This window comes from Myotis nattereri (assembly GCF_964212035.1).
Source record: "Myotis nattereri genome assembly, chromosome: 5".
Classification (NCBI taxonomy): Eukaryota; Metazoa; Chordata; class Mammalia; order Chiroptera; family Vespertilionidae; genus Myotis; species Myotis nattereri.
The window spans coordinates 74,832,997-74,851,801 of NC_138080.1; the positions used below are offsets into that span (position 1 = coordinate 74,832,997).

The window sequence follows — 18,805 nt, forward strand, 5'->3', positions numbered from 1 at the left end:
TACCTAGTAAAGTCAGATGTAAAAGTTGAAATAATGAACTAATAAACTTCTATAAAGCAATGCCAGTTAAAAGATCAATGAAATTGTCATGGGGAAGGTCTTCTAATAAGCATGACTCCAAACCAAAAGGTCATAACATAAAAGGAAAAAAAGTAGAGCAAAATAAATAAATCACAAAAATTCACGTTAGATATAAAGTTTACAAATGATAAATTTATAACCTCTTATAAATAAAAAAGCTCATTAACTTACTAATGTAAAGCTCATAATGTAATGAACAAATAAAAAATAATCCAAGTAGAAAAATGGGCAAGAGATATAAAGAATAAGAAAAAACAAGTTCCCCATAAAGCATATGAGAATATGCATAAGTTAAAACAAGATTTCCATATAACATGCTAGATTAAGATGACTAACATTTCATATAATCAGGAGGGTGTTCATAACAGGTATTCCCAAGTACCTGTGGAATTATTCAAATTTGTACAAATATATACATAAAATCATGACAGTACTTACATGTGCTTGTAAACATATTTACACTCAGACCAAGCATTTTTATGAGTTCTAAATAATTTCATCTAAAAAATACACCAGATGTACCAAAGATTTGTACTGGTTCAAAATGTTCAATACATTTTTCAAAAGATATTACAGTAGTGAATAACTGAAGAAAAACAACAAGATTCATCAATATGATGAAATGACAATTAAATCCTTCAGAAATCTCAGAAATAAAAATCTTGAAATTATTTTGGATTATTTTCCCCCGTAACTCATAAAGCATTTTAAACCATGCTGATCATCAATAAAACGTGGTCTTGGAATTAAAAATCACCAACCATAAATATATATACAAGTATACATAGTTAATGTAATTTCTTGGTGATTTAAAAATTTTTATGTATATATCTGCATATTTTTTTCCTAAAATATTAGAGTATAAATTGAACAGAGAGTGCTTCTTGATCCCAAATATGTCAACATGTATTTCCTAAGAACAAAGACTTTGTCTTACAAAATCCCAGTACAGTTATCGAAATCAGGAAATCTAATAATCTGAAGATCAACTGTACCAACAACACTTATACCTATGCCCTGCCCTCCCTTCAATATTTAGTATAAAATCAAGCATTGCATTTAGTTGTGTCTCTTTTCTCCTTTAATCTGGAACTCCTCCTTCATCTGTTTCTTGACATCGGGAGAGTTTAAGAGTATAGACCAGTCAACTTGTAGAATGTCTTTAATTTGATTTGTCTGAGATTTCAGAACAATTAGATCCAGGTATGTACTTCTGGCAGGAATATATCAGATATGATTTTAGTCCTTCTCATTGAATCTTATCAGTAGTAGTATGACATCAATTTATCCATGTTCATAGTGGTAGGGATGATTTTTGTTACAGTGGTATCCCTTACGTTTCCCCATCAGAAACTTGATAATTTTTCCCTTTTTAAGTGGTTTGTGGAGAGATAACTCTGAGACTATGTAAGTGTTCTGTTTCTAATTAAACATGAGCCATAAGTTTTACCATTCATTAATGATTTTCTAGCTTAATCTTTTGTTCCATATTTATTAGTTGGCATTGGACCACTAGGAAAACCTTACCCTTTTCCTTCCTTCATTCCTCCCTTTCTCCCTCTCTCTCCTTCTTTTCCTTCCTTATTAGAAGTTATAAATTTTAATATTATACATGGGGGTACTATCAATTAACTATGATTTTTTTCATTTACATTACATCGAATTGTTCCAGATTTGGTCAATGTAAATCCCTTCAATCTGGCTCCTCTGTACTTTTGCCTGGCCCCTCTAATTCTTGGAATAGTTCCTTACTTTATAGGGTGGATGATGAAAATACTTTGTATTTTGATATACAGGTAGGTTATAAGGCATATGCATTTTAAAAATTTCAATAAAGTGTACATTTAAAATATATAAATACCAGAGACCCAGTGCACGAAATTCGTGCGTGGGTTCTGGTCCCGAGGCCTGGCCTGTGATCAGGACCATCTTCCCCAGCTGCCTGCAGCCAACTTTGTCCCCCACCGCCACCCACCCCCAGTTCCCCATTCACCATTGGGTGATCGGTGCCTGACGGACAGGGGAAGGGACCAAGAGGTGGTCAGTGTACCTCATAGTGACTGGTCCAGCGGTCATTCTACATATTACCCTTAGGGTCAATTTGTATATTACCCTTTTATTATATAGGATTACTAGAGGCCCAGTGCACGAAATTTGTGCACCACCCTGCACCCTCTCCAATCTGGGACATCCCTCTCACAATCCGGGATCACTGGCTCCTAACTGCTCACCTGCTGCCTGCCTGATCACGTCTAACTGCCCCCCCGATGGCCTGCTCATCCCTAACTGCCTGCCTGGTCACCCAAACTGCCCCCCCTGCCAGCCTGGTTGCTCCTAACTCCCCCCCTGCCAGCCTGATCACCCTTTACTGCCCCCTCTGCAGGCCTGGTCGCCCCCAACTGCCCCCTCCCCCCCCATCAGCCAAGTCGCTCTTCGCTGTCCCCTCTGCTGGCCTGGTTGCCTCTCACTGCCCACCCCCTGCCGGTCTGGTTACCCCTAACTACCCCCCCTGCTGGTCTGGTTGCCCCATGCAGCCTGCTGTTTGGTCATTTTGTTTACCTTCAATGGCCCACTGCCGGCTTGGTCACCCCTCATGGCGCCCCTGCCAGCCTGGTAGCCACACAGGGCCTGCTGTTCAGTTGTCTGGTCATCCCTCACTACACCCCCTGCCGGCCTGGTCTCCCCACACAGCCTGCTTGTTCAGTTGTTTGGTCATCCCTCACTAAACCCCCTGCCGGCCTGGAAACCCCACACAGCCCGCTGCTCAGTCATTTGGTCATTCCTCACTAAGCCCCCTGCTGGCCTGGTCACCCCACGCTGCCCGCTGCTCAGTGGTTTGGTCGTCCCTCACTAACCCCTCTGCCAACCTGGTTGCCCCACGCAGCCTGCTGCTCAGTCGTTTGGTTGGCCCTCACTAACCCTCCTGCCGGCCTGGTCACTCCACGCAGCCTGTTTGGTTGTCCGTTCAGTTGTGATGGTCACTTAGGCTTTTATATAAATAGGATTATTATATAGGACTAAAGGCTCGGTGCACAAAAATTTGTGCACTCGGGGGGGGGGGGTCCCTCAGTCTGGCCTGTGCCCTCTCGCAGTCTGGGACCCCTCGGGGGATATCCACCTGCTGGCTTAGGCCTGCTCCTCGGGGGATTGGGCCTGAGCTGGCAGTCAGACATCCCTCTGGCAGCCCAGAAGCCCTCAGGGGATGTCCACTTGCCAGCAGGGAGCAGGCCTAAGCTGCAGTCGGATATCCTTAGCACTGCTGAGGAGGCGGGAGAGGCTCCCGCCATCAATGCTGTGCTGGCAGCTGTCAGTCTGGCTTGTGGCTGAGCAGAGCTCCCCCTGTGGGAGCGCACTGACCACCAGGGGGCAGCTCCTGAATTGAGCATCTGCCTCCTGGTGGTCAGTGTGTGTCATAGTGACCAGTCATTCCCAGTCGTTCTGCTGTTAGGGTCAATTTGCATATTACCCTTTTATTATATGCCTGGTGCATGGGTGGGGGCTGGCTGGTTTGCCCTGAAGGGTGTCCCGGATCAGGGTGGGGGTCCCGCTGGGGTGCCTGGCCAACCTGGGTGAGTGGCTAATGGCTGTTTGCAGGCTGGCCATGGCCCCCAGCCACCCAATCTCCCAGTGGAGCCTGGCTGGAAGCAGGTATCTGGGATTTATTTATCTTCTATAATTGAAACTTTGTTGCCTTTAGCGGAGGCCACCGCCCGCCAGGGTAGGTGGGAAGCTTGGCTTCCTCCATCGCCGGGGCAACCAAGTCTCTTGCTTGCTCCAGCTCTGTGGCTGCCGGCCGCCATCTTGGTTGGGTTAATTTGCATATAGTTACTCTGATTGTGGGCATGGCTTAGGGCGTAGCGAAGGTATGGTCAATTTGAATGTTTCTCTTTTATTAGATTAGAAGATTAGATGTGTATGTTAATACTCTAGCTAATAGTGCTTTCTACAATGTTGCAGGCAAGAAACTCTCCTTTTTTTTTTAATCCTCACCCCGAGGATATTTTTTTCCATTGAGAGAATAGAAGGAAGGGAGAGAGGGAGGAGGGAGAGAGAAATGTTGATGTTAGAGACACATCTATTGGTTGCCTTTCTCACATGTCCTGACTGGGGCCAGGGATCAAACCTGCAACCCAGCTATGTGCCCTACACCAGAAATCAAACCCGAGACCCTTTGGTGCATGGGCCAATGCTCTATCCCCTAAACAACACCAACCAGGGCTGAACAAGCTATTTGTAAACTGCCTTATGTGTAAGTAAATATACTGAAAAACAAGTTTCTCACTGACAGAGAAAGAAGATATGAATAAGGAAAAAACAAAATAAACTCTGGGTTTTAAACAGATCTATAGATTAAAAAACAAATATAGACATATGTACACACATATATATGTAGTGTATACATACACTCAGACATTTTCTAGCTCTTGTCCCTGAGAAGCCTGGTTAAGTTTCATAAATTTTATGTTAATTGTATTGTACCACAACAATGTAAACACTGCAGTAAAAGCACTACTCTTACCCCATAAAGTATGGGGGGGGAGGGGGAGAGGAAGTACAACAACTGATAAACAAATGAGAAAACAAGAAGTGCCTGAGGTAGTTTTCTTGCCATGTTCCTCAATATATTTATTTTTAAAAGGTAGTTCAGAGGCTATAATATGCCATCTATAACAACACTTAAAAGAAAATAAACATAAAATACATAGTCCAAGCCTTGAACAAACTTGAATTCAAGCACAATTCACTGAATACTTATTATGCAGGCAGTACTATCCTATATAATAATCCTATATAATAAATAAAACGGTAATAAGCAAATTGACCCTAATGGCAGAACGACAAGAACGACTACTGGACCAGTAACTATGAGGTGCACTGACCACCTCTTGGTCCCTTTCCTCAGCTGGCAGGCTCCGATCACCTGATGGCCACCAACAGTGGGGGCGGGGCTGGCAAGTGAGCCGGAACAGTTTACCTCTCTGTCTCTTCCCCTGGCTATCAGGCACCAATCACCCGATAGCAAACGGGGAACTGGTGGGTGGTGGCCGGGGGTCGGGGCAAACTGTGGGCAGCTGGGGAAGATGGCCCTGATCGCAGGCCAGACCTAGGGACCGTACCCGTGCACAAATTTCATGCACCAGGCCTCCAGTACAAAATAAGACATAATCTTTGCCTTTTAAGATCTTAAGATCCTGTTGTTTTTATACAATACTAGAGGCCCAATACAAGAAATTCATGCAAGGGGTTCAGCCCTCACAGCCCTGGAGGCTTGCCTCGGCCCTCGCAGCCATGGCTTTGTCCAGAAGGTCGTCTGGAAGGACATCGGAAGGTCGTTCAGCTGTCTGGTCTAATTAGCATATTATGCTTTTATTATTATACATAGGACACTGGCCTGGCTGGCATTGCTTACTGGTTGAGTGTCAACCTATGAACCAGGAGGTCATGGTTCGATTCCTGGTCAGGGCACATGCCTGGGTTGCAGGCTCGATCCCCAGTGTGGGGTGTGCAGGAGGCAGCTGATAAATGATTCTCTCTCATCACTGATGTTGCTATCTCTCCTACCCTCTCTGAGATCAATAAAAAATAATAATAATAATAAATAAATAAATAAAATATAGGACACTGAACTCTTGATAATGTAGATGACGCAGTTGGGGAAGAGAAAACAGAAACTACTTGAACATGTCAATCTGACTACAACCCTATAAAATAGAAAAATGGTTTAGTTTTTTTAGTGCCCTGGCATTAAAAAGCTTCATTAAGAATTCAACCTCACTTCTCAACAATTTAAATCAAATCAAATGACATGATCATCTACATGAGATGCAAACAGGACAATGAGCCCATTCAGTATAAGCTATTTTCTAGTAAGGTCATCTCAGAACAAGGTAAAAGGGAGCTGTGTTCTGGATTTTTCTAATGCTTAAAAAAAAAAAGAAAGTCGGTGTTTTCTCAAGTTACATCAACTACCCAGCTTTCTTAGAAAAAAGTAAAGAACTATTCTTTAAGTATACTTTTAAAGTAAAAATATTAAGATCTAAACCATTTTTTACTTAAATAGAATTGTCTTTCATTTCTTTCTCTTTCCTACAAGTTAAGGGCACAGACATAGATATTCAAAGATTAAGTATATTGAAGAAGAAAGAGAAAATACTTGAAATCTAAAGGTCACTTTTTAAAGCATTTATTTAAAATTTCTGGTAGAAGTGGTAAAAGAAATTACCAAATTTGGAACCTGTTATATAGAATTGTATCATATTTCAAATTCTCTCAAGGATCAAAAAAAATGTAAGTAGATAAAAATGTATCAAACTAGGTAGACGGTTGTGATGCTACTTAATAAAATATTTAAAAAGTCATAGTAATGGAACCTCCTTGAGTATTTAAAAGCTTACTACATTTTAAAGTTGAAACTGAAGCACATCAAAAAACAATTCAGCATTCTTTAAAGTTCTTACCACAATCATTTCTGAAGGCTCTAATACAAGACAATCACATCCTCTTTTTCCTCCAAACTGCTTACCAAAACTATAAAAACAGAAAGACAATTTCTTTAGCAAAGGTTACAAATAAAATATATCAATATAGGAAAAAAAACAACCAAACCTCCCCGCCCCTTAAATGCTAATCAAGAAATTCTGATCCTATCACTTTTATTAATAAAATTTTCTTAAAATCAAGAGATAACTGACCTCAATACAGTTCAGTGTGAAAATTCTTTAAAAATTTCTGCTTTTAATCTCTAAAACTGATTATGGAACACCCCTCCCTGCCTAATCTCAATTTTTAAACATTTATCAATATGTGCTGAATAAAAGTAAAAACACACCTAATATAGACTAAAGCCACAATTATGGAATCCTATATAATAAAAGGGTAATATGCAAATTGTCCTTTTTACCAGAGTTCAACCAGGGGTGGAGCCAGCCAGCCAACCTCCCACGCCCCCACCCCCCTTCCGGCTGGCTGGACCCCACCTGTGCACGAATTCGTGCACCGGGCCTCTTGTATTTTATAAAAGTAAATTATTTTTTTGGGAGCAGTTTTAGGTAACAGCTATAAACAGCTTTGAAAATATTCACATTAGACTATATAAAGAAATGCAGTAAAAAACAGAGGTGATTCATTTAAAAATAGTGTTGGAACCACTGACTAGCTCTTTGGAAAAAACTAAAATTGGATTAGTTCTAAAAGAAACTATATTTTTATATTCTTCATCTGGGAGGATATTTCTAATGAAATAAAAAAAAGAAAGCATTTATATAGAAAGAAATTGATGTTTTAATTTAAAAAAGTAAACTAAATACTTTAAAAGGTAAGGAACAGAAAAAATATTTGATAATTATATGATACAATAGGTGAGCATATGATGCAGAGTGCACTTATAAAATTACAAAAGGCAATCTAAAATATTACATATATAAAAATTAAGTACCATGGGCAATTATACAATATATGTAATTTATTCTTAAAACAAATATTTGAAAACCCTCTATTAATAATGCAAACAAAATATAAAATACCAAATAAAGAAATATATAAGTCACTTATAAAAAACTATACAATTTTATTGATGGAATGGAAATAGGTCCTGAATGAAAGCAGTGACAGCATGCATGTCAATTCTTTACCAAGTATAAGGTTATATACAAATATTAGTTAATAACAAAATTCTAATAAAAATCAAGATGAGCCCAGCTAGCGTGGCTCAGTGGTTGAGGGTGGACCTATAAACCAGGAGGAGATCATGGTTCAATTCCCAGTCTAGGCACATGCCCAGGGTTGTGGGCACAACCCCCAGTAGGGGGCATGCAGGAGGGAGCTGATCGATGATTTTTTTAAAAAATATATTTTATTGATTTTTGACAGAGAGGAAGGGAGAGGGATAGAGAGTTAGAAACATCGATCAGCTGCCTCCTGCACATGTCCTACTGGGAATGTGCCCGCAACCCAGGTACATGCCCTTGACCGGAATCGAAACCGGGACCCCTCAGTCCGCAGGCCGACGCTCTATCCACTGAGCCAAACCGGTGCTGGCGATGATTCTTATCATTGATGTTTCTCTCTCTCTCTCTCTCTCCCCTCCCCTTCCTCTCTCTAAAATCAATAAAAACATATTAAAAAAAAAAAAAAGACCCAGTGGAATGTTTATCACATCACATATACATTACATAATGTCTGGTTGACCCTTTCTTTTTAATACTGTTAAAACTGGTATATAGCTTCAGATAGTATCAACTAGATAAACCTAATATAACGTTTATTCTCAATTTCTCATCTATTAGTTTGAGCATCTTGCAATAATAGTTTACATAAGAAAGGATAAATGCTTCAACTGTGGAGGACTTGATTATATATTAAATACATCCAATGAATTCTATTTTTTAAAAAGGTCATCAGAAATAAGTGACTTTACATGGGTTCGTTCCCCGTACGGGCCACCAAAAACAAAAAAAAGAGAAATAAGTGACTTTAGCAAGATTAAAGGATATAAGTTCAATACCTAAAAATCGATTTTTTTACTGTATATTAGCAACAATGAAATTAGGAAAAAATCTTTTAATTTCACTTAAAAAACAGTAAGAACACACAATATATAAGACATAAATTTATTAAAATGTGCACAAGACCCCTAAAAAATTACAAACTAAAAAACTACAAAATACTACAGAGAGAAATTAAAGATGATCACATAAAATGAAATATATCCTATTTATGGGTTGTTGTACATATTAAATGCAATAAAAAAGTTGCCTTAGGGAAATGACAAAACTCCAAAATTTACATAAAAATGTAAACCTAAAACAGTTAAGACAATTTTGGAAAACAAGAACAAAACTGGAATATTTATGTTATGAAATATCAAGACATAATGTAAAGCTAGAATACTCCAGATAGTATAGCATCAGATCAACTTATAGATCAATGAAAAAGGACAGAACAAAATCAGACCCACACATACATGTTCAATTAATTTTTGACAAAAGTATCAAGGTGATTCAATGGGGGGAAAGATAGTACTTTCTATAAATAGTGATGAAAAAAAAAACAGATAGCAAAACAGAAAAAAAACAACAACCTTACTATAACACCATAAACGAAAGTATTAGAAATGAATGACATAAATAAAAAATGGCAATTACAAAATTCTCACAGCAATAAAATTTTTGTACGTGCCCTTCATGATAGTTGGCAAGTTTCCTTCTGTAAATTTAGTAGGTTTAAAATATTTCATTATGAACAAGTTTTAAATTTTATCAAATTTTTTTCTATGTTTACTGAAAAAGACCATGTGGTTTTTATTCATTATTTTACTAGCAGAATATATTGTATAAATTGATTTATGATGTTAAACTTCCTTGCATTTCTAGAATAACCACAACTTGTTCAGTGTACAATTCTTTTAATATATTACTGGATTTGGTTTGCTGTTATTTTGTTAATGATTTCTACATGTATGTTCACAGGAGATAATTTGTAGTTTTCATTCCTTGTCATGTTGTTGTCTAGCACTGGTATCAGGGTAACACTGGCCCCCCCAAAATAAGTTAAAAGTATCTTTTCTTCCTGTATTTTCCAAAAGAGTTTGCACAGGATATGTAATAATGCTTCCTCAAATGTCTGAAACACATTTAGCAGTAAAGCCACCTGGGCCTAGAATTTTCTTTGTGAGAATATACTGATTAATTTCTTTACCTTTTATAAGTATATTCAAAGTTTCTATCACTTTTTGAGTCTATTTATAGTAATGTATATCTTTGTAAAATCTGCCCATCTGGTAATATAAAATAGCTCATTAAATTCTTTAATAACACAGTTGACCTTTGAACTGCACAGGTTCATTCATAAGCGGATTGTTTTCACTGTAAATATCTTTTCTCTTCCTTATCATTTTCTTATGACATTTTTTATTCTCTAGCTTACTTTATTGTAGGAATATAGTATATAACACATAAAACAGCAAATATTTGTTGACTGTTTTATGTTATGAGTAAGGCTTCCTCCAGTCAACAGTATGCTATTATATACCTTTTCAACTTAACTTGAAAAGGACGGTCATTACCTGAACTCGAGTAGTTCAAGGATAACCTGTACTTTTCATTTCTTTAGGACAGTAATATGCTCTCTTTCATGCCTGATTTTGATACTTTGTGTCTTCTCTTTTTTACATGATCAGTCTCAAGATTTATCATTTTGTTGGCCTTTTCAAAGAGCCAACCCTTCATTGATTCTCTCTAGTGTTTTTCTGGTGTGTTTTATTAATTTACTTCTGTTTGCTTTGAGCTTACTTTACTATTCTTATTAAGATGGAATTTAAGATGACTAATTGAGACCATTATTGTTTTCTCATATATTTCCCTCTAAAATGTATATAGTTTGATATGTGTTTAAATTCATTCATTTCAGCCGAAACCGGTTTGGCTCAGTGGATAGGGCGTCGGCCTGCGGACTGAAAGGTCCCAGGTTCGATTCTGGTTAAGGACATGTACCTGGGTTGCGGGCACATCCCCAGTAGGAGATGTGTAGGAGGCAGCTGATTGATGTTTCTTTCTCATCGATGTTTCTGACTCTCTCTCTCCCTTCCTCTCTGTAAAAAAATCAATAAAATAGATTTTTTAAAAAATAAATAAATCCATTTCAAAACATTTTCTAATTTCTGTTGTCAACTCCTCCTTGACCTATGGGTCATTCACAAATGTGTTGCTTAAATTCTAATATTTCACTCTAGTATTGATTTATAAGTTAATTCCAATATACTTACTTGGAGAACAACCTATGGATGATTTCAATCCTTTTATATTTACTGATTCTTGTTTTCTGACTTGAATATGTTCTAGAATTATATATCAAAAAATTATGAATCAGCCTTGGCTGGTTTGACTCAATGGATAAAGTGTCAGCCTGCGGACCGAAGGGTCCCAGGTTCGATTTCGGTCAAGGGCAAATGCCTGGGCTGCGGGCTCAATCCCCAGTAGGAGGTGTGCAGGTGGCAGCCAATCAATGATTCTCTCTCGTCATTGATTTTTCTCCCTCTCGCTCCCTCTCTCTCTCTGCAATCAATAAAAAATTTTTTAAATTATGTATCAAATCAAAGTGGTTGATAGTATTTTTTAAGTTTTATCTTTACTTTCAGCCTAATGGTGCTATCAAGTATTGAGAGCAGAGCTTTGGAACCTCTGAATTTCTACTGACTTTCAATTGTTAGTTTTTATTTCTCATATTTTGTATTATGAAATGCATATACAATAAAACTGTCATGTATTCCTAAAATTATGATCCTAGTCTCTAATAATATTTCCTATTTTGATTGATGTATGTCCAACTCTAGTTTTCCCTTTTTAAAAAATCTTTATTGTTGTAAGTTTTACAACTTTAACCTCTCCAGCCTGCTCCCGTCCCAGTCCCTCATCACCCCATTATCTGTGTCCACGGGTTATGCATACATTGATTGATCTCTTACCATTCACACTTCCCTTCCTTCCCTCTGAGGTTCAACAGTCTGTTCATGCTTCTATGTCTCTGGGTCTATTTTTGTTCATCAGTTTATTTAGTTCACTAGATTCCACATATAAGTGAGATCATATGATCCTTATTTTTCTCTGACTGGCTTATTTTGCTTAGCATAATACTCTCCAGGTCCATCCATGCTGTTCCAAATGGTAAGAGTACTTTCTTTTTTATTGCTGTGTAGTATTCCATTGTGTAAATGTACCTTGGTTTTTTTTATCCACTTATCTGCTGATGGGCACTTAGGCTGTTTCCAAATCTTACCTATTATAAATTGTGCTGCTATGAACATAGGAGTGCATATATTCTTTCTGATGTTACTTTTGTTGGGGCTATAGGGGTCTTGTGTACATTCATGTTCTGTTCCTTCTGTGTCATGTCTTAGCTTATACTGTATTTGTGCTGTTTGGTCATCACCTCCACAATGGCTGGCATGATGTGGTAGGGAGTAAGCCACATAATCAGATACCCTGAGAGGAGACTCCATCCACAAACAGGACAATAACATTGAAGACCCAACTATAAGAGAAGAACCCAAATATCTCAAGTAGTGGGCCTCCCTAAAACACCCAGCCCAGGAGATCTGAGAGACTGCACCACTGGGTCTCACAAAATATCTATTACATAAGACCAACCCAAAAAATCTGGGTGTCATAGCAGTTTGATCTAATACGTAGAGACAAATACAAAGGAATAGCAAAAATGAGGAGACAAACCACCCCCAAATGAAAGAAAAGGAGGAATCACCAGAAAAGGAGCTAAATGAAATAGAGGCAAGTAATTTCTCAGAGAAAGAATTCAGAGTAATGGTTATAAGGATGCTCAAACATCTGAATGGGAATTACACATAACTCAATAAGAATTATCAGGAGTCTGAAGGAGAAATACACCAATATGAGCAAAAATCAAAAGAAAATGAAGAATGACAAAGGTGCAATAGAGAACATCAGAAGTTTTCAACAGTAGTCTAGTTTTCTTATGAATACAATTTACCTAGTATATCCCTTTCCATCCTTTTACTTTCAACGTCTTAAAGGTAAAGGATTTCCTGTAGACTGCATATAATTAAATCTTGGACTGTCATAAAATCTGATCATCTCTACCTTTTCTTAAAAAATATTTTTTACTGATTTTTGAGAGGGAGGAAGAGGGAGAAATAAAAACACCAATGATGAAAGAGTCACTGATTGGCTGCCTCCTGCACACGCCACACTGGGAGTTAGTCCACAACCTGGGCATGTGCCCTGACCAGGAATCGAACTGTGACTTCCTGATTTATAGGTCCACGCGCAACCACTGAGTCACACCTGCCAAGGTCATCTCTATCTTTTGACTGGACTGTCAAGACCATGCATTTGTAATAAAATTATTGATGTGGTTGCATTATGTTTGCCATTTTCCTATTTATTTTGTGACTGTCTCATCTTTTTTGTTCCTCTGTTCCTTCACTATTTCCATCACTTCTGTTAAATGATTATTTTTAGTGTACCATTTTAATTCTGTTGATGATTTTTAAAAATAAATTTTTGTTACATTAAACAGTTAATCTAGAGATAACAGATGCATCATGAATAAGGCAAAACTGTCTTCTCCCAATTCTTCAAACCAACATTGAACTGCAGATTCTAGCCAGTATAATAAAGCAAGAAAAGACATTAAAGGCATATATATGGAAAGAAAGACATAAAGCAGTCTTTACCAAAGACAACTGACCCTGTATATTGAAAACTCTAAGGACCTACAAACTAAACCACTAGAACTTAGAGTATGTCAAGGTCAGAGGATATAAGATCAATACATAAACACCAAATGTATTTCTCTATATTAGCAATACCTAAAAGAAAATTAAGAAAACAATGTCATTCAGAAGGCATCAAAAAGAAAATGATATTTGGGAATAGTTTAACAAAAATGTAAGATGTATACACTGAAAAATGAAAAATATTACTGAAATTAAAGAAGAAATAACTATACTAGTATATAGAAACAATCCATGTTCGTAGATTGGAAGATGCAATACTGTTAAGACTGCAAGTCTCCCCACATTAATCCATAGATTCTAAATATTTCTGGACATCCACTTTCCAGTCTGGCATGTAAAAATATTGGAAATTGCACTCTGTGCTAATAATAAGTAAAAAGCTGAACAAACTGAAAAATCAATTACCTTTCTTAGATCTGTAAGAGAAGTGAGGTAATAAGGGCAAAAAATGCTGTCTACAAATTGGAGAAAATGAATACAGAGAATCACAATTTAGAGCATAATCTCCAAGAGAACTAGTGCCAAGATAGGGAAAATCAAACTGTAATTAATGAACTGCTGGAAGCTCAGAGTACACAACTCCGAGAGTTAAAAGTCCTAGGCTGGCAAGCGTCAATTTATGAAGCAGGAGGTCATGGTTCAATTTCCGGTCATACTTGGATTGCAGGTTCAATCCCCAGTAGGGGGCGTGCAAGAGGCAGCCTATCAATTGTTCTCTCTCTCCTCATTAATGTTTCTATCTCCCTCTCCCTCTCCCTCTCCCTCTCCCTCTCCCTCTCCCTCTCTCTTCTCCTTCTCCCTCTCTGAAATCAATAAAAATGTATTTAAAAAAACAAAACTCCAGTGAGATGCAGGTCATTGAAGGGGCCTCCAAACTTACTTGAGTTTTACCCTATGGATTTCTACCAGGTTCCCACAGTGAATAAGAGAAAAAGCCCCTTGTGTTCCTGGCAAGGGAAAGGGAAAAGGAACTATTTTGAAACATGCCACAGCAAGGTCTGCCATTAAGAGAAACCATTCTATTAGAGACTAACAGACCTGCAAAAAGGAAAATACCCCTTTCAAGTTGGCTCTAGCCTTCCATATGGAGAGAGGGAAATACCTAATGCCAGCCACTCTAGCTATCCTGTCTCACCTAAAGGCAAAAACCCCCACAGAAACCCAAACCCAAACTGAGATATACCTGTGAAGTTCACAGTCCGGAGGCAAAGGCTCACTAAACGACCAAGTCTTAATCACAGGACTATCAAATGCTTCCCCTCTCCCTACACCTTACTAGCACATTACTAAAGACCTATTTACAGCAATTGCTTTTTCCTAGTACCTGATGTCCTGCTATCAAGAAAAGAATTAAAAGGGATACTAAAGGGCAAAATACACAGCTGGAAGACAGAGCAAGCTTAAGAACCAGATTCAGATATGGAAGGGATGTATAAAAAGAATTATACAACACAACCACGTGGGATTTTCCCAGGTATGTGAGGCTGGTTCAACATTCAAAAATCAATTAAATGTAATTCACCACATCAACAGACTAAAAAGAAAAATTGCATATCAATACATGCAGAAGAAGCATTTGACAAAGCAGAACAGCCATTCATAATAAAAACTCTCAGTAAACAAGAAATAGAGGGAAATTTCCTCAATTTGATAGACTAATTCCAAAAAAAAACTGATTCCAAAATTTATATGTAAGTTCAAAGAAACTATAATAACCAAAACAATTTGGAAAAGTTGGAGGACCCATACTACCTTAGTCTGTGATTCATTATAAAACCATAGTCATCAGGATAATGTGGTTCCGCAACCAGATAGAAAAATAATGAAAATAAGTAAAGATTTGGGAAATAGACCCACAAATATATGGTCAATTAAAGTTAGGTCAACAGATGTTCGAACAACTGACTATGCATAGATAAAAAGACAAAATTATATCTATATATCATACCATGTGAAAAAAAACACAACCTAGCTCAAAATAAATAACAGACTTAAATAGTGTGGACCAAAAAGGCGTTGTTAAAGTAACTTCACAGGATGATTTGATCATAAATTCCTAACTGGGCAGATCATGGTGGGTAGGCATTCCCCAGGCCTATAAAAAGGTTTGTGATAGGTTTGTGGTAGGCAGTTAGACATAAGCAGAGAAAGGACCTTGGGCCAGGTATAGAAGGTCACTAGGGCCGAAAGTTCTGGGTGCCTAACAAGAGACAATTGTAGGGTGGGACCTCATTCCTCCCCTAGCATATCACTGGTCATGCAGTTTGGACACCATGACCTTTCCTCCCTAGAGATGACATCTAGGCCTCAGTTGTATTTCAGCTCCAGGCCCAGAAAAGCAGCTAAACCAGACAAACAATGCCACACTTCAGGACCAGCTACATTGAATAATGACCTTCTGCCCTGGAGGCAACTAATCAATCAGTGGAGACCCCTACCCTGAAAGGACACACCCAGAAAACTGATGAATATACTATTGAGATATTCCCCTGGGACCTCCCCTAAAATCCCCACCCTAAAACTCTTAGGACAAAGGAGGGAGAGCATGCCTGCACCTTCCTCTTCCCCCTCCCCCAGGCACTTCACCTAACCTTCCTGATTGCTAAGCTCCAAGGGCCCTTCCTTTGCTTCTATAACTTGTTTCCTAAGCCGATTTCTTCTATGAAATACTTCTTCTACCTCTGTGATTTTATAAATAAACGTTTTCTTACAGTTTAAGTCTTTCTCGGCTCTGAATTATTTTTTATCCAGAACTCAAGTGCTCAGGTTGCTGAACCCAGGTCTGGTGTGACCCCATTGGTCTAAACAGCCGTGGGCAAACTACAGCCCGCAGGCAGGCCGGACCGGCCCTTTTGAAATAAGTAAAACTAAAAAAAAAAAAGACCGTACCCTTTTATGTAATGATGTTTACTTTGAATTTATATTAGTTCACACAAACACTCCATCCATGCTTTTGTTCCGGTCCTCTGGTCCAGTTAAAGAACCCATTGTGGCCCTCGAGTCAAAAAGTTTGCCCACCCCTAACACCTGGTGGTGTTGTGTCTCCCCCCAACCCCCGCCATTATTGCCAATATTCTCTTCTCACTGCCTCCAACAGGGTGATTGTTGCAGCAAGCAAGCCATGTCCATTGTTCTTTATAATTAGATTAATTTGAAATGCTTTTTTCAGACCCCTCAGAAGTATAACCACTCTCAAGAGAGCAGAAAATCTGGTTAAGTATCCTGTAATACAATCATTGAGATTTTCCTGCCTTACTTTCTCCCAATTCATGTAATCGTCCTTCATTCCCTCCTTAATTCCAAATGTATAAAAGAAACTGCAAACTGTCATTCTGAAAAGCATTTTTCTCAGACTACTGATATTTTCTTTCCAGGCGTGTCCTCTGGCTCAAATAAAGTCATAAAATTTTTCTAGTGATTTTGGATGTTCTTACAATCGACACTATAACACTTTCAAAAGAAATCAGAAAAAAATTCTGTGTGACCTTAGGTTAATAAAAGATTTCTTACATATAACAACAAAATCTCAGCAAATTAAAGGGAATAAACCCTGATAAATGGAACTTCAAAATTTTTTCAACTCTTCAGAATGAATTTCCAAAATGCATCACTTTGGCATGTGAATTATTTTGAGTTGAAAGCAATCTAGACTTAGCAGGCTTACCTCTTACTTAATTACCTAAGAGAATTAAGATAGGGTGCCTGCCCCAGAACAAGAGCTATTAACTAGATATAACATTTTATCTGAACAATCTATCTCTATGTTAGGACAAATATCTAATTACTAAACATCTGTTTTTTTGTTTTGTTTTGTTTTAATATATTTTATTGAGTGTTTACAGAGAGGAAAGGAGAGAGATAGAGAGTTAGAAACATTGATGAGAGAGAAACATCGACCAGCTGCCTCCTGCACACTCCCCACTGGGGATGTGCCCGCAACCAAGGTACATGCCCTTGACCGGAATCGAACCCGGGACCTTTCAGTCCGCAGGCCGATGCTCTATCCACTGAGCCAAACCGGTTTTGGCTAAACATCTGTTTTTATTATCCTGTGAATAACTCTTTTCTCTTTTGAGGCCACAGGCCCCTATCCCATTCCTTAACTAAGGTTAACATGTACACCTCAACTGTCTTTTGTGGGGCCCTTGTATATAATTATATTTTTTTTTCTCTTGTTAATCTATATTATTTTGATTAAACTGGCCAAAGAACCTAGAAGAGTAGAAGGAAATTTTCCCTCCCTTACCTTATAAAGCTACAGTGTAGTATTCAAGGATAGACAAAATATAATGGATAGATTAGGAGCCCAGAAACAGGCACACAAATATATGGATATGAAGTATGGTAGCAATCATCTCAGGTAGAAACTATAGTTTAACTTTAACCCTGCTGTTTGGCTTCTGTACCTATTTGCTTTGCTTAACAATAGAAAGGTTATTTTGATTTTCTGAATTATATAAATCATCCCATTCGATTGAATACCCTATTGATTGTAATGTGAAATCCCATTTGCTGTGGTCATACTGGTCTTAGAAAGCACATTTTCGCCAAAACCGGTTTGGCTCAGTGGATAGAGCCTCGGCCTGAGGACTGAAAGGTCCCAGGTTCGATTCCGGTCAAGGGCATGTACCTTGGTTGCGGGCACATCCCCAGTGGTGGGGGGTGTGCAGGAGGCAACTGATCGATGTTTCTAACTCTCTATCCCTCTCCCTTCCTCTCTGTCAAAAATCAATAAAATATATTTTTAAAAAATAAAAAATAAAAAGCACATTTTCCTTTACCTGGGAAGGACAGCACAATTATCCCAAGGTCAGAGGACTTCATTTAACATGTCCCTGTTGACTCAGTGTTCCGAAGACCCAAAAATTATAATTTAGATAACATGCTTAAGTCTGACCAGGTTCCTCATTCCAGACCGAGGGCTCTAGATAATGTGTTTCTGTCAATTCAGTGATCCAGAGACCCCAAAACTATAATTAGCATGCTGCTTCTGCTTCTATAAACTGCTTTTTTTGCGAACCAGGTTCCTCATTCCAAACCCTGGGATGTAATCAATACCTTTGTGATCTTTGCCTATATAAGTCTGGTGTTTTGGCCATCTTATCACTATGAGATTTGGGGAATGGCCCCTCATAGTCCCGGATTGCAATAAATGTGACTCTTTAATTAGACTTCTTGAGGCGTCCTTCTGTGATTTGTGGGGTACATTACAACAGATATTTGATTTACAAAAATGGTAGCATTGAAGGAAAGTTCGAAAAGGACATACAGGAATCCATATGGAAAACCATGCAACATTATATCATGCTCAAAATTTAATTTTAAGTAGACTATAAATACAGATGTGAAAGGAAAACAAGAAAAGTTCTAGAAAATAATTAAGGAAAATATCCTCAGGTACAGAAATATTTCTTAAGCAAAGATGACACAAAGGAAAAGACTGAATAGCTCTTA

The 18,805-nt window shown here is 38.1% G+C and overlaps 1 protein-coding gene across 8 annotated transcripts in view; it reads right to left on the reverse strand.

The window, feature by feature from the left end:
- The window catches only part of RAPGEF6 (Rap guanine nucleotide exchange factor 6), a 191,557-nt gene that overhangs the window by 136,668 nt on the left and 36,084 nt on the right, over positions 1-18,805 (reverse strand). For all 8 annotated transcript variants that reach the window (XM_081092606.1, XM_081092608.1, XM_081092604.1 and 5 more), the window contains exon 5: positions 6,540-6,609. In XM_081092606.1, coding sequence (XP_080948732.1) covers positions 6,540-6,609 — 70 coding nt within the window. The remainder of the gene's footprint in view (positions 1-6,539; positions 6,610-18,805) is intronic.